Source organism: Amblyomma mixtum, chromosome 10 (assembly GCF_055824585.1).
Source record: "Amblyomma mixtum isolate Tamu chromosome 10, ASM5582458v1, whole genome shotgun sequence".
NCBI lineage: Eukaryota > Metazoa > Arthropoda > Arachnida > Ixodida > Ixodidae > Amblyomma > Amblyomma mixtum.
In genome coordinates, this window is record NC_143021.1 from 133,305,003 (window position 1) to 133,326,288 (window position 21,286).

Consider the following 21,286-nt stretch of genomic DNA (forward strand, 5'->3'; position numbering starts at 1 on the left):
TGGGCGCCAGTGTCGATCCGATGGGTAACAGCTGAAGTGCGACCAAAACGGTGGTGAGAGAAGTCAAACGATGACCGAAACTTATCTAGCAGGGCCGCAAGCTGGGTCTTCTCCGGTGGCGAAAGATTTGTGTCGATTGAGCCCACAAAGACGGCCTCGGGAACGGGATCAGGAGACGGTGAGGAGGAAGTAAGTGAAGACACTTGCAGGCGGCAGGAGTCGTCCTCTGAAGGGTCCCAGGCGACGACGGAAGCGAAAGGCTGGACACATCCCAAGCATTCACCACGAAGAAGAGTGGAGGGGCACAGGAATGGATTCGTCAGGGGCAAGGCGCTGCAGCCGGCTGAGACGGCAAGCACGGCGAATGGCAGGGGTAGACAGTGGCGAGAAGCAGAGGAGTCGGACGGGATGAAGATGACAGGGCCGTTGGATCCAGAGTCGCAATGAACAGAGGCGAGCACAGCAGAGCACGGCGGGATCATGACGTCATCAGCCACAGTCAGCTTGGAGCACAAGTTAGTGGAAGCGTTCACAGAGTCGTCGCCGAAGGGAAGAAGGGCGACTTCGGAACAAGCGCAGTCGATGACAACGTCATGTTGGGAGAGAAAGTCCCAGCCTAAGATGACATCGTGAGACGGCCATGGGAAGACGATGAATTCAACAATATACAGAACGTCCTGAATAGTAACTCGGGCTGTACATGCCCCCAAAGGCGCAATAAGTTGCGAATTAGCGGCGCGAAGCATAAAACCATATAGCGGAGTCATCACTTTTCGTAACTGGCGGCACAATTTCTCACTTAGTACAGATACAGCAGCACTGGTGTCAACAAGCGCGAAAGCATCGGTGCCCTCCACAGAAACCGCGATCAAATTTGTCGGAGAAAGTCGAGGTCTTGAGCTTGGTGACGAGCAAGCAGTTCTTGCCTCCGGAACTGCGGGCACTAGTTTTCCGAAGGGGACGAGGGACGACGGCGCATCGGGGAAACCGAGCGACGACGCGGAGATGGAGCACGGCGGCGAATAGACGGCCTGAGATCGGAGGAAGCAGTGGTCTCAGAAGGCGAAGTGCGGTGAAAAGGCTGGGGAGGGGCGTAGGCGTAACCTCGAGGGTCAGTATTGGCAGCAGGGGACAACACTTGGCGGCGGCAGGGACGCATCACATGGCCAGGAATGCCGCAGACATAACAAATGGGTAGGTTGTCCGGTGTCCGCCATGGACGGAAACGTTGCGGTGGTGGCCAGGCAGGACGAAATGGTGTCGACTGCGGTGGATGCTGGTACGAAACGAACGTTTCTGGGCAGGGACGCCTGACGGCTTCGGCATAGGTAAGTGACAAAATAAATTTATACATCATGACCTCCAATTTTTCGTTGCACGTCCCCCAGCTTCTGTGAGAGGTGCATGCGCACGGCTTTCAGTCTCTTCTCTGCAAGCTCCTTTGGTATGTCTCCCATGTAGATATGAAACAGAGCTGCACAATAGAACACAAAATAGGCCACATTTGAACACAACTAGATACATGATAAATGCAAAAGTGAGATTCAGAATTACCACTCTCATTGTAAAAACACAGAAACGAATGTTCGCCATTAAAGGGGCCATGAAGCCTACTTTCGTGCATACCCTTGTTGTAGCATTTAATTCCCAACACATTAAATTACAATACCCAAAACTTTCAGTTGATTCCGTGCGGCAGATATCTTTAAAACGATTTTCGTTTCCTTTGCGAACTGACTGCTTGTCTGGCAACCTCTGATTGCTGACGACACATGGGCCTACCCACTCCGCGTCTGCTGTGTGTTGTTGGATGCATTGAGATGCTTGCATGAAAACCAAAGACAGAGATTACTCGAAACAACGGGCAATGCTATTTATACATTCTGTGCAGATATGTCAATTGCACTATCTTTGTCGCAGCAAGATCGGAGAACGCGCACAATGACTTGCCACCAGCCGTTGAGAACGCTAATTTCACAACCAAATAGATAAATCAGGTTACTGGCAGAACGGATCTTAGCGAGAGCCACACAAACAGTGTGGAGATCTCTGAAAGTGCTGTGATAGAGCCTGCATGAAGAAACGTATGGGCATAACACACCTTGCAAAAACTAAACGTCACTTTTGCCCGACTTTGCAGTTTTGGATGCAATAAGGACATTGCAGTTGTTACAAACCTCGGATACAATGAACAGGATCTCCATGACTATCACGCTTTCTGTAAGTGAGCGCGACTGTATTTGGCTGAAGCAAAGTTTGATTGCCTAGGTGTTACTCAAAGCAAAGAAAAAAAAGCACTAGCACCTTTCAGAGAAGACTTTTTCCGGTGTAAGTGCCGGTTTCGCCTCTGTTCTGCCAAGAGACCGGCACTTATTTGAAAGCACGCCAGTCACGCTGCGGCTCTTCAGCTCATCAGGTGTCCAATACACCTGAGTAGCACCGCGGCAGAACATTGAGTCTGTTGGTGCTCTCAGGAGCATCTGCCAGGCACCAGGCTCCATCCAGAGCCCACTGCCTGCATAGACCTGCAGCAAACGTGGAGAATTTCGCATTTGTACACATTAACAGCAATGAATCAAGGGATTTTAAATATTTCATAACTTAAAACAAACAGCTGAAAAACATAAAAATTATGTAGGCATGAATGCACTCTTTTACAGCGAGCAGTGTCCAAAATCAGTAGATTTTTTTATTTCTAGCCTTATAATTCGAAAAAAAAAGAAATTGCTTGCGTGCAACATGAAATATATAGCACAATCTTCTGACAGTTCTAGCTTCTCTTCATTCCGAGTCAAATACCGCCAAAAGTTGAAATAATGTTCTCTGCCCCAATTCAAACAAACTTCAGAAATGAGAATAAATTTCACATACCAACAACTAGGCATACCTGACAGAACAAGGCAGCCTCCTCATGATCAAAAATTATTTGTGTACTAAGAATTTCCTCAGGACAAGAATAACTGCAGACCCATTATGGCATCGTCAGGTAATGAAGTACAAAAATGACAAATTAGAAATGCTGACCTGTGCCTTACATGATATTGTCTGAAACCACACATCTATGCTTTGCACACTACCCTTTTCGGCACACTTACTGGGACTAGTATAAGTTTCTACTGTAAGCTAGCATCATCCTCTAAACTGTACCCATTTCACTATGTACCAGCCCCAATTTAATTAAGAATCATTCACTCACTCTACTATGGTATTTGATACACTATATGACTTAAGAACACGCACAATCACCTTTCCATCATCCCTAGCAGAACCTATCACAGTGTCCTGCCCACCAGGCAGCTGGAGCTGGCAGTCTGCGGCGCTCTCCATCTCCTCGGCTGAGCATACTTTTTTGACAAGAAAAGGAAGTACACAAATATCAATGCACCTCAGCAGCACATATAAGCAAAAGCAAACTGAGTTCAGTTTGACATTGTGGGCTATCAAGTAAATGAAAAAAATTAAGTATTTTTCTCTCAAGGTAACAGTGAAAGCTTTGCACAGTAGAACCTCGCTGCTGAGTTGATGGGTGCTGCATTTTCCTGGCTGCTACACATTGTAGTGGTCTAGATCTGGCATGATGATAATAGGGTTCCATGCATTATAAACCCTGCTGTTCGTTGCATTGTAACTTCGGCCACATTCCTACGCAGTAATACTTGTGAAATAACACCCCATGCCAGCCTAAATGAGAAACAGTGGCAGTCATATGTTTACTTCTAAAGTGGCTTTACTTGGCCTGGCATGTCTAGCACCACTGTGTTAGGCAGACGGCATTCAGACAGGCTGTGCCATCATCATCCACAGTGGTTGCACTTTTTTGAAGCAGTAGCTTCACTGCTACAGGTGCACGGCTGAGATCGCCATGTACGCAACATGACCTTCAAGTCTGCCACAAATAAAATAAACAAACAATAAACCTCACAATCAGTGGGATTCAAACTCAGGTCCATTGGGCGAGAGCCAGGTGCGCTAACCACTAAGCTTCAGACCCACGGTGTGACAATTCAATAAATCTGGAGATATACAGGGTGTCCCAGCTAAAAGTAACCAAGCTTGTTAAAAAGAGGATGATCCCTCGACGAGTGAGACCAACTGAGGGTTGTTGATAGTCGCGTGTCCTAGTCTGCAGTATTTTTTTATTATGCAAACGTGATTAATTAGCAAAGACTAATTAGCTAACTTTTTAATTATTGCTTTCAGGAAGAAATTGTCAATGCAGGAGTTGTAGATCCCATAGAAAAATAATCGTTTGCCTTGTTTGCAGCTAAGTACCACTGATACAACTTCTTTTATCTGACTTAAAAGAAAGCCCGCGAAATACAAAAAGAACCACGTGATAGGGAAGCAGTTACAGCGCTCCCAAACGAGCGATCAAGCAACGACATCCGCTTATGTTTGCAACGCTGTCCCGTACAGCTTTTGGCGTCTTGAGGAGGTGGCGAGATATGCACCAGGAACTGCTTATGCGTCATGGAAAGTGAGCGGGTGCTGCTTTTCAAGGAAGTGAAGCGCGGCTCGCATGGAGCGCTTTTTCACGCGTAACCTCGCCTCGAGTGATAGGAATGTGGCCGTGCCGCTAACTTGCACCGTCACGCGCTGAAGAAACGGTCGCCCTAGCGCCGATGCGAGAGTTAATTACGTATATCTCGCAACCATCACAAAACGCCGAACCCCGTTCGGGACAACGTTGCAAAGATAAGCGAATGTCTTTGCTTGGCTGGTCGTCTGGGAGCGCTGAAACTGCTTCCCTATCACGTGGCTCTTTTTGTATTTCGCGGGCTTTCTTTTATGTCAAATAAAAGAAGCTGTATCAGTGGTACTTGGCTGCAAACACGGCAAACGGTTATTTTTCAAAGGGATCTACAACTCCTGCATTGACACTTTCTTCCTGTAGGCAATAATTAAAAAGTTAGCTAATTAGTCTCTGCTAATTAATCATGTTTGCATAATAAAAAAAAATACTACAGACTAGGACACGCGACTGGCAACAACCCTCAGTTGGTCTCACTCGGCTAGGGATCATCCTCTTTTTTACAAGCTTCGTTACTTTTAGCTGGGACACCCTGTATATGTGCTTCTTGTATACTAACTGCTAGGTTACACAGCCGCTCATGCAATATCATGGTAATTTGTGATTCGAGCGATTCATGATTGATCAGTGACAGGCGATTTCGATAGGAGTTTGAAGAGGAATAACAAGAGGAAGACGAAGAATACAAAGAGGAAGATTAGCGCTCCACACGCAGAAAATCTAACACCACGGGTATAGGAAAAAATCAGCTGTGGTTTAGCTTCGGTTAAACCTGGTGAGAAGCAGTAGTTTCACGTAGCTACGTGCGGCAAAGTCCAAAGAAACAACAATCTTTCAACAAGCCGAGAAACTAGAAACAAAGCTTTGCAAAGCGCAGCCACATGAAGCTACCGCTTCTCGCCATGTTTAATCAGAGCTAAACCACAGCTAATTTTTTCTTCACCTATCCTTGTTTCTTTGTAATTGTGCTGCTAGTGTTAGTGTGGCTGGCGCGATTGATTTTGTCCTTCCGCACCTCATCACATCTTTTGTGACTTCTGGATGCAAACAGCAGTGGCAACAAAGAGGACGAGGGCTAGCCTCCGCTGGAACCAACCATTATGTTGGCTGTAGCGGCATTAGACATTCTCAGAAAGTATGTTTGCAATGATCGCAACAGCCACATAGCCCCGTAAATTCTGGAGAAATGAGTAGTCCTCACCGGACGTAAGAAAATGCAGCAGACAATGCTGCATGATTTTTTCAAGTGCCAGCACTGCAATAAATGTGTTTAGTTCTTCATTCCTGTCATTTTTAAATTTGTCCTACTTCCTGCCTCTAATGTTTCCTCGCTCTTGCATTTTTTTTTTTGTAGCAAGAGCTATTGGTCGCAAAGTATCATTTTCACTGCGGCGGTGGTCACACCGTGGTCACACCGCTTCTTGCGCCGCTGCCTAGCAACCGTTGCCAGATGGAGCCGCGCCATCTGGTGCAACGTCAGAGGAGGAGGAGAGCCAGAGATAGCAGTAGGCACAGCAAGAGACCTCCCAGGTCTACGTATGCATTCACTGGACACCCAGAAATCACGCACAAGGGACCGGGAACAGGACTGCCCACGAGGCTGCTGGCGCGCAGCTAGAGGAAGACCGTCGGCATTGCCTTAACGTGAGCCGACCAACTCGGACCACCCTTATCGTTCTCCCATCCCGCTCATAATACCTGACTCTATCATCACACGCCTTTAACAAGAGCAGAGGGGTTTGTCGTGGGACTTTGTCCCAGACATTACTCCATCCATTCCTTCTGGACTTTCTCGCCCGGCCCAAGTTCTCGCTCACAAGGTGCGAGCCGGTGCAGCGTACACCCCGGACATCCCGAGTCGATGGCACCGAACCAGGATCGGCTGCCCCGATTGCCCTGCTGACTCTGTTGATTTGCACCACCTGATCTGGACCTGTCCTGGCACTGCGAGCCTCTGCGCCTGCTACACCTCTGCCTACCACATCCAGACATACGATGACTGGACGGCCCCCAGTACCGACGCCAAGCACAAGCTCAGTGCCCTGCTAGACTTCATATCAGAGACCGACACCCTCACCTTCACCTAACCAACCCACTTCCCCCTTGGGCCTCAGGTCATCCTTGTGATTAAAGATTTATGAATGAATGAGCAGCGGCCTGTATAAGAGGGCGGTTCGTTGATGCTGTTGTGGCCAGAGATGGAGAGCGAGTCGGAGAGGCTGAAACAAACCAAGCTTAGCTGTTGGAACGAAACAAGGCAAAGGCGACGAGACCGAGGAAGAACGTGCAGAACGTCTGAATAAGCGACGCCGTGAAGATGCAGCTCGACGAGTTCGCCTAGCATCTGAAGGTCCATTACCTCTCGCTACGTATGTCTGGCATAGCTGAGCTAAGCCACAGCCAATTTTTTTTAGTCCCGTGAGGAGTACATCAGCAGGGTTATGCTGTATTAAAACTTGTAGAAAAATTAATACTATGAGAAACACATCTCAGTGAAGAGTTGATCGGCTGCTACACTAACAGTAGTAAAGCTTTTTGACGGGCTAGTTGGTACATATTCATATTTGAAAGGGTGTGCGCTAAAAAAGACGTACACAGGAAAAAGATAGAGACGACAGGAAAGAAGCGCAACTTCCAACTTTAATGACGACAAAAGAAGCCAGGCGCACATATATATCCGCTGATAAACAGATATGAGCTGCGTGATGGAGCGTGACCCCATCAACCAAACATAAGACAGCGCAAAAAATGCATATCTAAGTGACATTAAAAGAAACCCAAGAAAGTGAACATATCAAATACCTGCCGAGGTAAGGTAAAAAAGTGGGATTCGTATCGGCTGACAACAATGCATAACAACATGGGAAAACAGAGCTGTATGAAAGACGACACTGAAAAAGAGGATAACACCATAAAAAAGGCTAACAACATGACGAAATTTTTAACAAAGAACAAGTGAAAGATGGAGATAAAAACCGTGTAAAGGGTGGTAAATAAAGGCACATTGGAACATCTAAAAGGACAAGAGGCGAACGGGTTAATAGTCTAGATGTACCCATCCAGAAAGGCAAGTTCATTTCTAGACAGGTTAATGGAAGGCGTGCTAACGCACTTGTCTTTCCTGAGGTGAATAAAAAAGGCCTCGATTACTTCTCTTTCTGTCTTGTCCTGAGCCTTAGCTAGAAACTTGGTTTCATTAAACTTGGGGTAGCAGTTCTGGCAACTGCTGCAGTGTAACGGAAGGTTACCTCCAGACCTGTTCTTCATGGTGACGTTGTGCCTGCGGGCGCGCTCATTGAAACATTTCCCGGTTTGACCCACATACACTTTGCCGCACGTCAAGGGAATCTCGTACACAACATTGGCAGTGCATTGTGTGTACACGGTTTGATGCTTGATATTACAGGCCTTCTTAACACGCTTCCTGGTCACCATTGGACATAATTTCGCCAGTTTGCAAGTAGCCGAAAAAACCAGCCTAACCCCGTGACGAGACGCAACTTTCTTTAAATTGTGTGAAAGACCATGCAGGTAAGGTATAACCTGCACAGGTTTCCGTTCTGTTTGATGTTTAGCATGCTCCGAGGCGGTCAAAGGAGCTGAGACCGGATGCCTCGAAATATTCTTTTCAGGTAAAACGCATAAGCCTGCTTGTCCACTACGTGCCATTGTGTCTGAAAGGGATACGTGGCAAAAAGTTGTGGGTGACTTCCTTCGGTGCCAACTGGACAGAATAGCTGGCGCTTACCCTTACCGCGTTCAAAGCTCAAAGGAAGTGGTGCAGGTACTGGAGGGAGGCAAGGTATCGGCCACAACTGGTTTTTCAATTGACGTTGAGGACTTATTTTACTCTGTGCCTCACGACGGGTTGTTGGATGCTGTTCGTGAACATTTGGAAGAATTTGGCGAAGTCAGGTTTCAAAATTCTGCCGGTATCACAACTGAAAAAATTCTGGACCTACTATTGTTTTATTTGGATTCCACTGTTATTTGCTTCCAGGATGAGTTTTACTTGTAAAAAGCCGGAATTTGTATAGGTTCCTCAGTCGCACCGGTCTTATGCGGAATTTTTCTGGCGTCATTTGACCGGCGCCTTGAAGCTAGCTTGAAGGACACAGGGATAACACGTATTTTCAGATACGTCGACGATTATCTTGTCCTTATTAACGCACCTTCATACTGTGCTGCTGATACACTTGTAGTCCAAATTCTCACTACCTTCTGTTCTTCATCGAGGGGTCTAAAATTCACGCATGAACGAGCAGATCATGATCGACTCCAGTTTCTTGACTTACAGCTTATTTTTACAAATTATCATGTGTGTTGGTCTTATCAGCCGCACTCAAAGAAGTCACTTTTGCCCTATGATAGTGCCCACTCCAAGCTGGTAAAGCTTGGCATAGTATCTCTTTGCATGAAATCTGCATTAGAAAAATCCTGCGGAAACAAGATAGGTGAAAGTTTCCAGTGCCAGATCGACCGAATTTCTGCTGCAGGGTACCCTGCAAATCTGGTCACGAACATGTCTGAAAACCTTTTGCAAAAAATTAAAAACTCGGAGCATGCTAAACATCAAACAGAACGGAAACCTGTGCAGGTTATACCTTACCTGCATGGTCTTTCACACAATTTAAAGAAAGTTGCGTCTCGTCACGGGGTTAGGCTGGTTTTTTCGGCTACTTGCAAACTGGCGAAATTATGTCCGATGGTGACCAGGAAGCGTGTTAAGAAGGCCTGTAATATCAAGCATCAAACCGTGTACACACAATGCACTGCCAATGTTGTGTACGAGATTCCCTTGACGTGCGGCAAAGTGTATGTGGGTCAAACCGGGAAATGTTTCAATGAGCGCGCCCGCAGGCACAACGTCACCATGAAGAACAGGTCTGGAGGTAACCTTCCATTACACTGCAGCAGTTGCCAGAACTGCTGCCCCAAGTTTAATGAAACCAAGTTTCTAGCTAAGGCTCAGGACAAGACAGAAAGAGAAGTAATCGAGGCCTTTTTTATTCACCTCAGGAAAGACAAGTGCGTTAGCACGCCTTCCATTAACCTGTCTAGAAATGAACTTGCCTTTCTGGATGGGTACATCTAGACTATTAACCCGTTCGCCTCTCTATGTTTTAGTGTCCTTTTAGATGTTCCAATGTGCCTTTATTTACCACCCTTTACACGGTTTTTATCTCCATCTTTCACTTGTTCTTTGTTAAAAATTTCGTCATGTTGTTAGCCTTTTTTATGGTGTTATCCTCTTTTTCAGTGTCATCTTTCATACAGCTCTGTTTTCCCATGTTGTTATGCATTGTTGTCAGCCGATACGAATCCCACTTTTTTACCTTACCTCGGCAGGTGTTTGATATGTTCACTTTCTTGGGTTTCTTTTAATGTCACTTAGATATGCATTTTTTGCGCTGTCTTATGTTTGGTTGATGGGGTCACGCTCCATCACGCAGCTCATATCTGTTTATCAGCGGATATATATGTGCGCCTGGCTTCTTTTGTTGTCATTAAAGTTGGAAGTTGCGCTTCTTTCCTGTCGTCTCTATCTTTTCCCTGTGTACGTCTTTTTTAGCGCACACCCTTTCAAACTACACTAACACTGATGGCTAAAAAGATAACTGGTGAAATAATGAGGGCTAAGTGACAAGTGACAACCGTGGCCGCAGTGGCTCAGTGGTTATAACGCTTGGCTGCTGACCCAAATGACGAGAGTTCGATCCAGCTGCGGCAATGGAATTTCGATGGAGGCGAAGTTCCAGGGGCCCGTGTGCTGTGCGATGTCAGTGCACGTTAAAGAACCTCAGCTGGTCGAAATTTCCGGAGGCCTCCACTACCACGTCCCTCATAGCCCGAGTCGCTTTGGGACGTTGAACCCCCATAAACGAGCCTTAAAGACACAGCAGAACACTGCGGAGCGAGAGCAGTTCAGAAAAATCGCATATCCTGCCAAAAATGAAAGGGACAGTACAGCAAGCCTCATAGGCAATGCAAAAAGAAAAAAAAAGACGTCAGGTTCAATTAACTGCGCATCTGCTGAAGGACAGCAGGAACACTGTGCCAGAAAACTTTTCAACCTGTACACGGTACAACGCCTAACAACTTTGAATGTACCAGACGACCAGAATAATGCTAATATATTTTGTTAATTCACAAGAAAGGGGATGTCAATCAATTAAAAAGCTTTTAATTATTAGATAACTATGGGAAAGAAACATGAAGCTTAATGAAAAGGCTTGAAATGCAACTGAAGGCAGGACGGCAAGCTATCGAAAGGTATAGATGTAATCACACAGTAGAGTAGGAGAGCGACACAAAGTAGAGATAAAAAGTACAGAAAGAAATGGGGCCTGGGAAGGGTATGTAACCAATTTCAAGAAAGGTCAATGTAGCACATACAGTCAAAGTTAGGGGCACAGCAGAGATGGTGGAAGGATGAGAGTAGAAGTTTCAGGGGATAAGGCGCCCTCAAGTGGCACAGGACAGGGTTAACAGGCGCTCATTGGACAAATCCTTTGTTTGCAGTGAACATTTTCTTAGGCCGATTTGATTATGAAAAATAAAAAATGGCATGCATCACAAGAAGGTTCGCTCACCAAACTCGTCTCGCCCACTGCCACTAGCCCCATTGATGGATGTCATTGCTGGGGCCAGTTCTGTGAATTAGGTATAGTTAGAGTTCATGTCCTTACACCAAAATGCACATCAAAGGTATATATTCACACAACGGATGAGGTCGCAAAAAGATCTCTAGCATCACCTCAAGTAAAGGCAGTGTCCGCATGCTGAAAGCATTCACACATGAGATGAAAACAGCAGATCTTGTCCTAATAGAAAAACAACGCCCTCCTCTTTCCATCTGCAGACACCAATTGGTTGGCGTCAATTCGTGACGTCAAGCCACATAATGCACAGTTCACCCTCAAGATTTGCAATTCAGTCCACCGTGCGAATTCACCTTAAGATGACTTCCAAGAGCACTTACTTTAAGCTCTAAGATATAGATGCATGGTGACACCTACAACATGCAATTTGATGAAGTAGCTTAGCTAAGAAAAAAGGGATGAGCAGCACACATGTGAGCTACTCAGGAACAAGAACCAGAGCTAATGTTTTAAACAGTTACTAGGCACATTACCATAGCATGAAAATGCACACACACCTCTCAACTGGCATGTTAGAAATACAAAACACTTCAGTAAACTATCTACACAACAATAGCACACCTTGCAAACATACACCACCTGGACTTTGTGTTTCCCAAATATAAGACATTCATTTTGTGCACAAAATTGCAACAAATAAACAAAGTAGCAGTGCCACCTAATTGGCCATTTAGAAACAAGGAGCAGAGGTATTATGAACAGCAGAGTTAGTTGTTGGCCTGGTTAGCATCACTGATTTAAGTTCATAGTTTTCCAGCCCTACGGAACACACACACATACATGAGCCGCCACGGCAGTTCAGTGGTTATGGTGCTCGGCTGCTGGCCTGTTAAGACACGGGTTCTATCCTGGCCGCAGTGGTTGCATTTCGATGGAGGCAAAATGCTACAGGCCCGTAAATGCAAACTGCATGCAGGAGATCTAAAGAATGAGGACAGGTTCCAAACTTGTCAAGCACTGCAGTGATTGTACAGAGATTTTCAAGTGTGAAGATCCTTAGCAGAAGCAAGCCACTTGTGAAGGGACAGAGACGCATCATATTAAAAAAGCTGGTTCACAATGTGCGAGCAATACTTCAGTTGTATCATATAACACAGAAATGATGTTTCTTTCATAGTTTTGATGATAAAGGTGTGATAAGTTTGTTTTTTTCCTGCTCCGCTGGTCTGAAGGCATTTAAGCAGTGTCTGCGCCGTTAAATAACCAGTTGTCAGTGAGTGCTGTGTTTTATCCTTCTTCCCAACTTCAGTAAAACGGCAAGTTGAAGAAAACAGCGCAGCAACAGGCACAAGAAAGAAGATGGGACAGGTGCTGACTAGCAACTGAAGGTTTATTGAAAAGGAACACTTAAAATATACTCTCTTCACAACCAAGAGCGTGCATGAGCTGCGCGAACAACACTGATAAGCTATCAACTTCAGTCATGGTGGTCAAGATTCAACAGTTCACAGCCATGAACGGCCATCCGTCCTTGTTAATGATTGTGAACTATTGTATCCTGACCACCATGACTGAAGTTGACAGGTTATCAGTGTTGTTTGCGCAGCTCATGCACGCTCTTGGTTGCGAAGAGAGTATATTTTATGCATTCCTTTTCAATAAACCTTCAGTTGCTAGTCAGCACCTGTCTCATCTTCTCTCTTGTCCCTGTTGCTGCGCTGTTTTCTTCAAGTATCCTTCTTCCCTTCTTTGGTCATGCACCGTTGCACTGGAAATCTACAAATTTAAAGTACTCTCAACATTTGCCTGAACAATTTAGCACGTCTAAAATATGCTTATCTTCTGGTAGCCTCCAGCTGCTCACAATGATGGTCTCTTCTAATTCATGATGTGACAAGCAAAGCTGCATCCCTGCAAAAAAAAGAAAGAACCAAAAATTTCCTAATATAAGCATCTTGGTGGGCACAAGTCTAATAACAAATCTTTTACAATCCTCAATGAGCACAGACATTGGACAGCTCTGTACAAAGAACTTATGTCCAGTCACTTGGCTCAAACCAAAATAGTGAGAAAAAAATCCGCCCTTCCCTGGCAGCGCGAGCATATTTTAACAGCCTGAGCAACAAATTGTTCTGAAAGTGGCTAAAAATGCATTCATTACAAAAAAGACATCGACTATTCATGCCAACTAAAATTCCTCAAAAGCAAGCAAATAATATACAAACAAAAATTCCCATTCCCGCATCTCACAGCAATGGCCAGTGCTGCTGTCTGGCTTGAATCCTGCCTTACAAGCGGACCTACTGGTGTCAGCCATGGGGACGGCCATTCAATTGCTTAAAACCACAAGGGCGTTTGTAGATGAAGACGCGGCTGGAGGTGGTTGCACATCACTCCCTTTGTCTTCCCTCAATTGTGCCATGGCAGGTGGCCGACAAAGTAAACTGAGCGAAGAGGGCAGGCCCAGCCTATAGTCTTTTTCAGCCTCACTGCTGTGCACAATTTGAAAGGCATAGTTGCTAACGGCCGATTCTTCGTGGGCTACATAAGCTAGATCACAAACTGATGATGGGTGCAGGGGTCAAGTGGATGCAGCTAGCACAGGAAAGGGCTAATTTGGGGAATATGGGAGAGGCTGTCGCCCTGCTGCGAGTATAGTCCGGCTGATGATGATGGATGATTGAATTCCAAAGAATATTTCACTTTTCTTACCCTTGGTGCAAATCGCTGCACAGTCCCATAAATGTTGGTTATAAGAGTATACATCTGATTAAGAATGAGAGGGCAAAGACTACACTACTGGCATGATGCAGCAGCGTCAGTGTTAAGTGAAAGAATAAATTCTGGTTCCTTGCTTACAATGTCGCTGGATCTATGCTATCTTCCAGTAGAATGCATGAGAACTGGTGTAATGCCCTCGCCACAAAGTGCAGACGTTAAGGAACATGCACAACTTGTTCTTCCAGAGAACGAAAAATTCCAAAGTAGTGGTAATGACCATCGCTCATCACTGCTGGATCACTATGCCTCTGCGTCTTTAGTAATTTTCTAGAATCCGTGGGTAACTCTGGATGGTATGGCTTCAGCACTTTAAGCAGGGAATGCAGGTGAGAAGCAGGCAATTGGCTATTAATTGCCCACACGCGCAAGTCGTGCTCTAGACATTGAGTAGCGGAACCAGACTCAGGTGTCATCCTATCTTCATAACCCACCAACTCCTCATTGTCAGAAATTCGCGACAACTCTTACGTTGCACTTTCTATGTCAGGGATGCTGCTAGCGGTGCTAAAATCTGACAAGTGAGAACTGCGGCTTTCAACTGCGTCCTCGACCGGCGCTGATAAAGAGGATAAAATAACATTATGCGATGAAAAGGCATCTTGAAACTGTTCTGCTCCTGTTGCGCACAATCTGCTGCCATGACCATTATCAAGACTGACAACTGCCAAACAGGGTAGCATTTCGTGATGCGTACCCGCAAAAGCCGGCTCTCACCATCGTGGGTACCCTTGACGAAAACAGTTTTCTAGTTCGTCGTGAACAGCCTCTGCTGTTCTTCGGCGTCGTTGCCGAAATGACACCTCGATTAGCGAACACTTCATTCTCTTCATGATACAACGAATGTAGCACTTTATCAAACTATCACGCAGGGCATGGGTAACATATATACACTACTGGCTTTGTGCCAACCAACACAGGTCACAGCACAACAATGCAAGTCTAGAAATCACTCACCATTGAGGTCATCCTCTGGGCAAGCCTTTGTTGTTTCAGCTGAATTCCAGTGAAACCACAACGAAACACAGCAGTGCGGGCACGACGACCGCCAAAAAACTGTACTAGAAGAACAAAAAACGTGAAAATCTTGCCATGACTGCCGCTGACACGCGAGTTCTCGGACCAGCGCACGCCGCAGGATTGGAATTTGTCTCTCGGCGCGGCCGCGAGTAGCCGCGGTTTGGATTTGGACCATTAGACTGCAGGGCGTCAGTGAAACCAGAACTAAATTTCTTCGGCAGTTTTAATTTTGTCTGCCTGTTTAATTAAAAACAAAGTAATTCCAGCTGTTTAAAAATATTTCAGATAGAAATATATCTTTCTACCTTAGTGTCACCATTTGCATACACACCACATGCAAACTTGCAATCGAAGTAAAAATTAATAAAAAAATTAATACTCTCACGGTGAGGGGAAGTGATCTGGTACCGACTTTTCTATTTGGGCTTCAGAAATAGCCAGAGAGGGCAGATTAACCTATAGCATGAATGTTATAGCAGTGCCATCGTATGTGGTTCAACATTTATTCATCATTTGACAATATTGCTGCAATGTGAAAAGACCACTTCAGAGCAACGTTATCAGCAAGTTGCTTGGTAACATTGCAGCAACATTATCTAATGTTGAAGAATGTTAGCGCAACATAGTACAACATTGGCAATGTTGTGACAACGTTGCAGTTACATACTGTGCTACTAGGGATATAGCAGCGAGGCTCTATGGTGAGGCAGCTATGACATATAATGTTCACCAGCTGCTGCACCTTTCTAAGGCTACGCGCATGTTTGGCCCATTATGGGGTGTGTCCACGGTTCCTTTTGAAGATGGGATTGGCCGTGCACTGCGGCTTGTGTCAGCAGCCAAGCTGGTGCCTATGCAGGTCGCTGAACGGTGCATAATGCAGCAGTGCTATCGAAGCTCAGAAAGAAATTTGGAGCTCCCAGCTCATTTGGCTTTTGCCAAGAAAAATATTGGCGCTTAGCACACAAACAGCTACCAGACATGTGCTCTAGGTGTGCCACACCCTGTTCCTTCATTTCCCGAGCAGCTAAAAATGATTTTCAATTCACACTTTGGCTGCATTCCTCAGATGTCTAGGTACTTTCGAGCACAAATTGGCAGCATTATTATACACAGTTCGGATTATTTGACTCCAAAAAAGACCAGCTCTTGTTATGTTAAAATGGTAGACGGCTCATATTGTTATGTACTTGGAACTTATGAGATTGCAGGCTGTATATATTTTCACTCCCAAAGGCTTCTTGTTTCACCACTTGTATTTGATGTCCTACATATCATGCAGTGTCAGCACCCACCGGCTGATCAGAATAATTGTTTGCACTCCCTTGATGATGTGTCTCTGCAATGTGTTTTCTTTAGTATTAATAATGTTTCATACTTGTGTGAAGTGCCCAACCAGAAGGAAAGAGATTGATCTGGTAGTGATGTATGATGTGCAGTTCATGAAGGTAGTTTCAGTGTATTTTTATTTTTGTATTCCTTTAAGGTAGCTCTTCAGTGTGTTTAACTTTTTTCAAACTTGTGGCCATGAAATTCATTGCAGTTAGCAGCAATTACACCAATCTTCAGATTGTGACGGGAGGTTGCTCCATATTGTCACATTGTCAAAAGTTCGTCGTCAGTTATAAATTCAGCACGGCCACAAGCGGCAGGCATTGTCTTCGACGACCGCCAAGCACGCTTGTTGCTACACCGCTGCCGAGTCGTTCAGTTCTTTGTGGGTGTGAAACAGCCCAACAGTGTTTCTTTGGAAGCCGTTTTGCTGTCTACCTGACTGCCAAACTGCAGCCATCACAACTACGTGACAATATTACACTAATCTCAAAGTTTCTTTTATTCTTGGAACATTTATGCTTCAAAGTATTTAGTGCAAATAATGCAAGAGAGAACACATTGCCATGTATGCTGACAAAGTCTGTTGATGGGATTTATAAGACATAAGTAGAGGCCGGATTTTTAGGCACCAAGAAGGCATGTTTTAGGCGCCAAAAATAGGTGGTTAAGATTTGATTTTAGGCACCTAAAAAGAAAAATAGGCACTATAAACTGCATCAAAATTGCACTTATCAGATCCGAACATCAGCACGCAATATCTGCCATAAAGTAAAAACAGCCGGAATGATTTGAGATCTTAACCATTGTGTGCGAACCTTAGAAGCACTCTGTTTAAAGCTGTCGTGAAGCTTTTCGTACAACACGCATGCTTCAGCAGAGCAAAAGAGATGGTTACAAAGTCTTTTAAAATGCGTTGGCATACCTGAAAACAAACAATTTGCTTGTCGTGCACAATAGTAAAACAAGAGGCCGTGCATTTAGCAATTGACGCAAATGTGACTTTAAAGCATCCGACATGTGTTCAGAGTCATCCTCATAGGAATTAAACTTATCTATTGCAGGCATGCACGGTGCTTTAACATTAATAAATGTGTCGCCATTTGTGTAAACTGCGTTTTATAGTTAGTGGCTCCAAGTGTCGGAAGTCACGCGGACTTAAAATGGTGCTTGCTATTAAAAGGGTCTGGAAACCATAAGTACGAGATGCTAAAAATGTAGCCGCTTAGTGCTGGTGATGCTTTATATGCCGAAAATAATTATATAGTTCAGCACGGGCCTACGTACATCCACTGGGGATTCATAATAAATAAACACCGTTCATATAGTAATCACTGCTAAAGTCATGAAAGCAGAGCACACAAGCAACGTCTCCATGTTGGTGGGCTCAAAATTGTGCCTCTTCTCATTGAGAACAAGCTTGTAAGCTGAAAAGGAACGCTCCACACCAACAGATGTTACAGGAGTGTGCTTGTAGGAAACCATTTCGATTGAAGGGTTGAGATAATATGACATAGGAGTGACGCCAAAAGAGTGATATTCATACAAGCATCAAACATTGTTTGAGTGCATGAATGTCTTCCGTATGCACGCACGACTGGCACGGCTCTCAGCTGTCCAGTGCGGCCTACTCCAAGAAAACTGCCGCCAAAGGCTATTTGATTAGGATGACATGCAGATGAGGCACAAGGAATGATCATAAGGCAGATTACCAATATGGAAAATTTTATCCAGTTAAACTTTATCCAGCCAGCTTATGGAACAATTTGCAGTCAACTCGAACCCACTGGGAATTATGTGGACGAAACTTACGTACTTCATGTACTTTCCAAAATGTAGCACCATCTGGTCAACTACCATTTTAACGGCCAGAGTTTACAAGCTGTAACTACAAAACGGCAGAAACAGGAAAAAGGTTATTTCGATATTTTTGGCTGATGTGGTTGACATTGTCTACACAGTCGGCGTTGGAGTAGTGTTCACCACACCCAAGTGACGAAGTCATTTAATGTTTCCATGTGTGGGTTCAACTCAAAACCGAAATGGATTCGAAAACAAAGAGAATCTGAAAACAAAACCACAACGTATATCAGGGCCATTTTCTTCAAAATAGGGCATTTTTAGGCACCAACGTTGGAAATCAGCATTTATAGGCGCTGACGCCCAAAATAGGCATTTATGGCACCATCAAATGTGTATTAAACATGTCGTGAACGCCTAATTCATGCTCATATGTAAAAATGGTGCGCCTATGATGCCTTGAAAAAAATAGGCATTTGCCTAAAATCTGGTCTCTAGACATAAGGATATACCTGGCCTTGCAGCCTGATAGTATGATGCTTTGTCATCCTTGTTTTTTCATGTGTTTAAAATGTTTGCTGCTTTTAAGTGTAAAGAATAATGCACGTTCCTGTCCAACATTTATTACTCCCTCTGCTTTGTTGTTGTGGCCTAGTGTGTGTAATAAATCATGTTTGTAGATCACATCACATCACTTTATTTTCCTTAAAGACCCTTTTCCAGGGTGTTACATAAGGGGTGGGGTTTACGAAATGCAGGAATCAACAGTGCTTGAAAATGATGATGAACATGTTATGGCAGTAATATTATGGGGAAGGCCGTTCCAGTCAGCTGCTGCACGAGAAAAAAATGAGTTGGCAAAAACAGTGGTACGGCCACGTGGACGCAAAACTTGGAAGAGAATGATCGACCGATGCGGTGGGACCTACATTGTGGAAGTGCGCAAATGTATGGTTCTTGTTTTAGTGGTGAATAAAAGAACTTGTGAAACAGGACAAGACTGGCTATGCGACGGCGACTAGAAAGATTAGCTTGACCTGACTACGATTTGAGGGATGATATGCTGACATCGTACTAGTATGAGGAGTGCATGAATCTGATAGCCCTGTTTTGAAAAGATTCGATAGCGTGTGTTAAATATTCTTGATAAGGGCTCCAGATGGGTGATGCGTATTCAAGTTTAGTTCTAATGAATGAGATGTACGCTTGTAGTCTTACGTGTTGTGGGGCTTCCCGTAGGTGATGTTTTAAGAAACCTAGTGTTTTATTAGCAGATGATATCAGGTTAGTCACGTGCAAACGCCAAGATAAATCATTAGAAATGGTGACTCCTAAGTATTTATATGACTGGACGAGGTCAACTGGGGAATTGCAGACTGTGTATTTGAAAACAAGAGGATTTCGACGGCGGGGAAAGGACATGCACTTGCATTTGTTAGAGTTGAGCATCATCATCCACTGGTAGCACCAGTCTTGCACATGGCGCAGGTCTGCCTGAAGGGATTCTTGGTCAGAATGGTTAGTCACTGAGCGATAAATGACGCAATCATCGGCGAATAAGCAGATGTGACAAGATACATGCTGGGGTAAATCATTAATGTATATGAGGAATAACAAAGGACCGAGAACAGAACCCTGTGGGACGCCAGAGGTTACTGGAAGCGGGTTGGAAAGTTGGTTATTAATGACGACGGACTGAGAGTGATGCGTGAGGAAAGCTTTAATCCATGCAATTATGTTAGGATGTATACTTCAACTGGGAGAGTTTAAGAAGCAAGCGTTGATGAGGTACTTTGTCGAATGCCTTAGCGAAATCTAAGAAAATGGAGTCAGTTTGCAGGTTAGTATCAAGGTTGGCGTGAATATCATGTAGAAAAATGGCTAGTTGAGTTTCGCAGGAGAACCCCTTGCGAAATCCATGCTGTGATGGATGGAAGAAATTATTTGAATCCAAAGATTGCATGATTTGAGAGTAAATGACATGTTCCATGATTTTGCACGGTACACTTGTTAATGAAATGGGGCGATAATTAAGAGGTGAATCAGTACTACCTGATTTGTGGACGGGAACGACCTTCCCCACTTCCCAGTCGTCTGGAATGGTACCTTCGGAGAGTGATTGCGAGAACAATCCTCAAAACCTCAAAGCCTCAAAACTGGCTGCACTTATTTTTGATGCAGCGTTACATGTTCCATGGGTGTGTTCCGGGAACCAAAATTCTGTTACTGCTGTCAATTAAGTTGCCGTATACCCTAGTGATACGAAGAATTTTTACGCAAATGCCTTTCAAAGAAGGTCCTCCAGCCAGTGGAGCTGGCCAGTTGGTGTGATGTGATGGTTAATCCCCATTCACTTAGTGTGACATACAGGGGGCTGGGAATTAACTGCATAGAGATCATGAATGCAGCGTCAAGGAATATGTTCACTTGACATCGCGGTGCTAGGTGGGCGAGTTTAATGTTTTCAATGATACACATCGCCAGAGAGAGAGAGACTCATTAATGAAATACAGAGAATTTGGCCGGTGTTTCAATATCGCTGGCATGCTACTCTGCGTAGGGAGGGGAGTTTGGGAGATAAAGACTGAAGGAGAGCCGCACATGAGTTGTGCGGCTTCTCATGACAACACAGATGCCTCGAGGGGACTTCAGTGTACTCACTGCGCTTGGCTTCAACAGTCAATGCAAGTGCAGGGCGCTTTCCTGCTTGGTGAAAATTATTTAAACAGAAACGTCGCGCCATGGAAAAAAAAATATTTGCGCTGTCGTTCAGCGCGAGCAATTCGCTGCACGTCTTTGCCGCGCTTATAGCGCTGTGCGCTGCATTCAGTCACCTTAATCCCCGACTGAAAGGTGCGCTGGCGTATGAATTCCTCGTGACTACGAAAATCGGTGCGGGCGCGCGCTCCCGCGTAGAATATGGGCACTGGTTTCGTTGCCCGATCGAGGAAGCTCTGGACGATCGAGCATGCATGCAGCGTCTCCACCTTGCTGAAAGGATGATCGAGGATCGAGGGAAGGCTATGCGTAGTAGAAAAAGTTAATTTCGACTGGCGCAGTTCCTGGCCGGTGTATGCCGCACACAAACGCGTACGCGTACTGGCTATCAGATAGGCAGATCTGCCCTGATAGCGGGCGGGTTCACTGCACGCGGTGCGCAGCATATGCATAGCGGAAAGGTCGAACATAATCAGTTTTGAGTATGAAGTATGATCGACGTACG

At 44.9% G+C, this 21,286-nt stretch overlaps 1 protein-coding gene across 1 annotated transcript; it reads right to left on the minus strand.

Annotated features, from left to right (window-relative positions):
* Window positions 1–1,337: 1,337 nt before the first annotated feature.
* LOC149326994 (uncharacterized) lies at window positions 1,338–12,534 on the minus strand. Its single transcript, XM_089564156.1, has 4 exons — window positions 11,125–12,534; window positions 3,247–3,344; window positions 2,305–2,525; window positions 1,338–1,474 (listed from the first exon to the last, which is right to left on the minus strand). The coding sequence occupies exons 1-4, from the start codon at window positions 11,168–11,170 to the stop codon at window positions 1,354–1,356; spliced, it is 486 nt and encodes a 161-aa protein (XP_089420282.1). The 5' UTR covers window positions 11,171–12,534; the 3' UTR covers window positions 1,338–1,353.
* Between the last annotated feature and the right edge of the window lie 8,752 nt (window positions 12,535–21,286).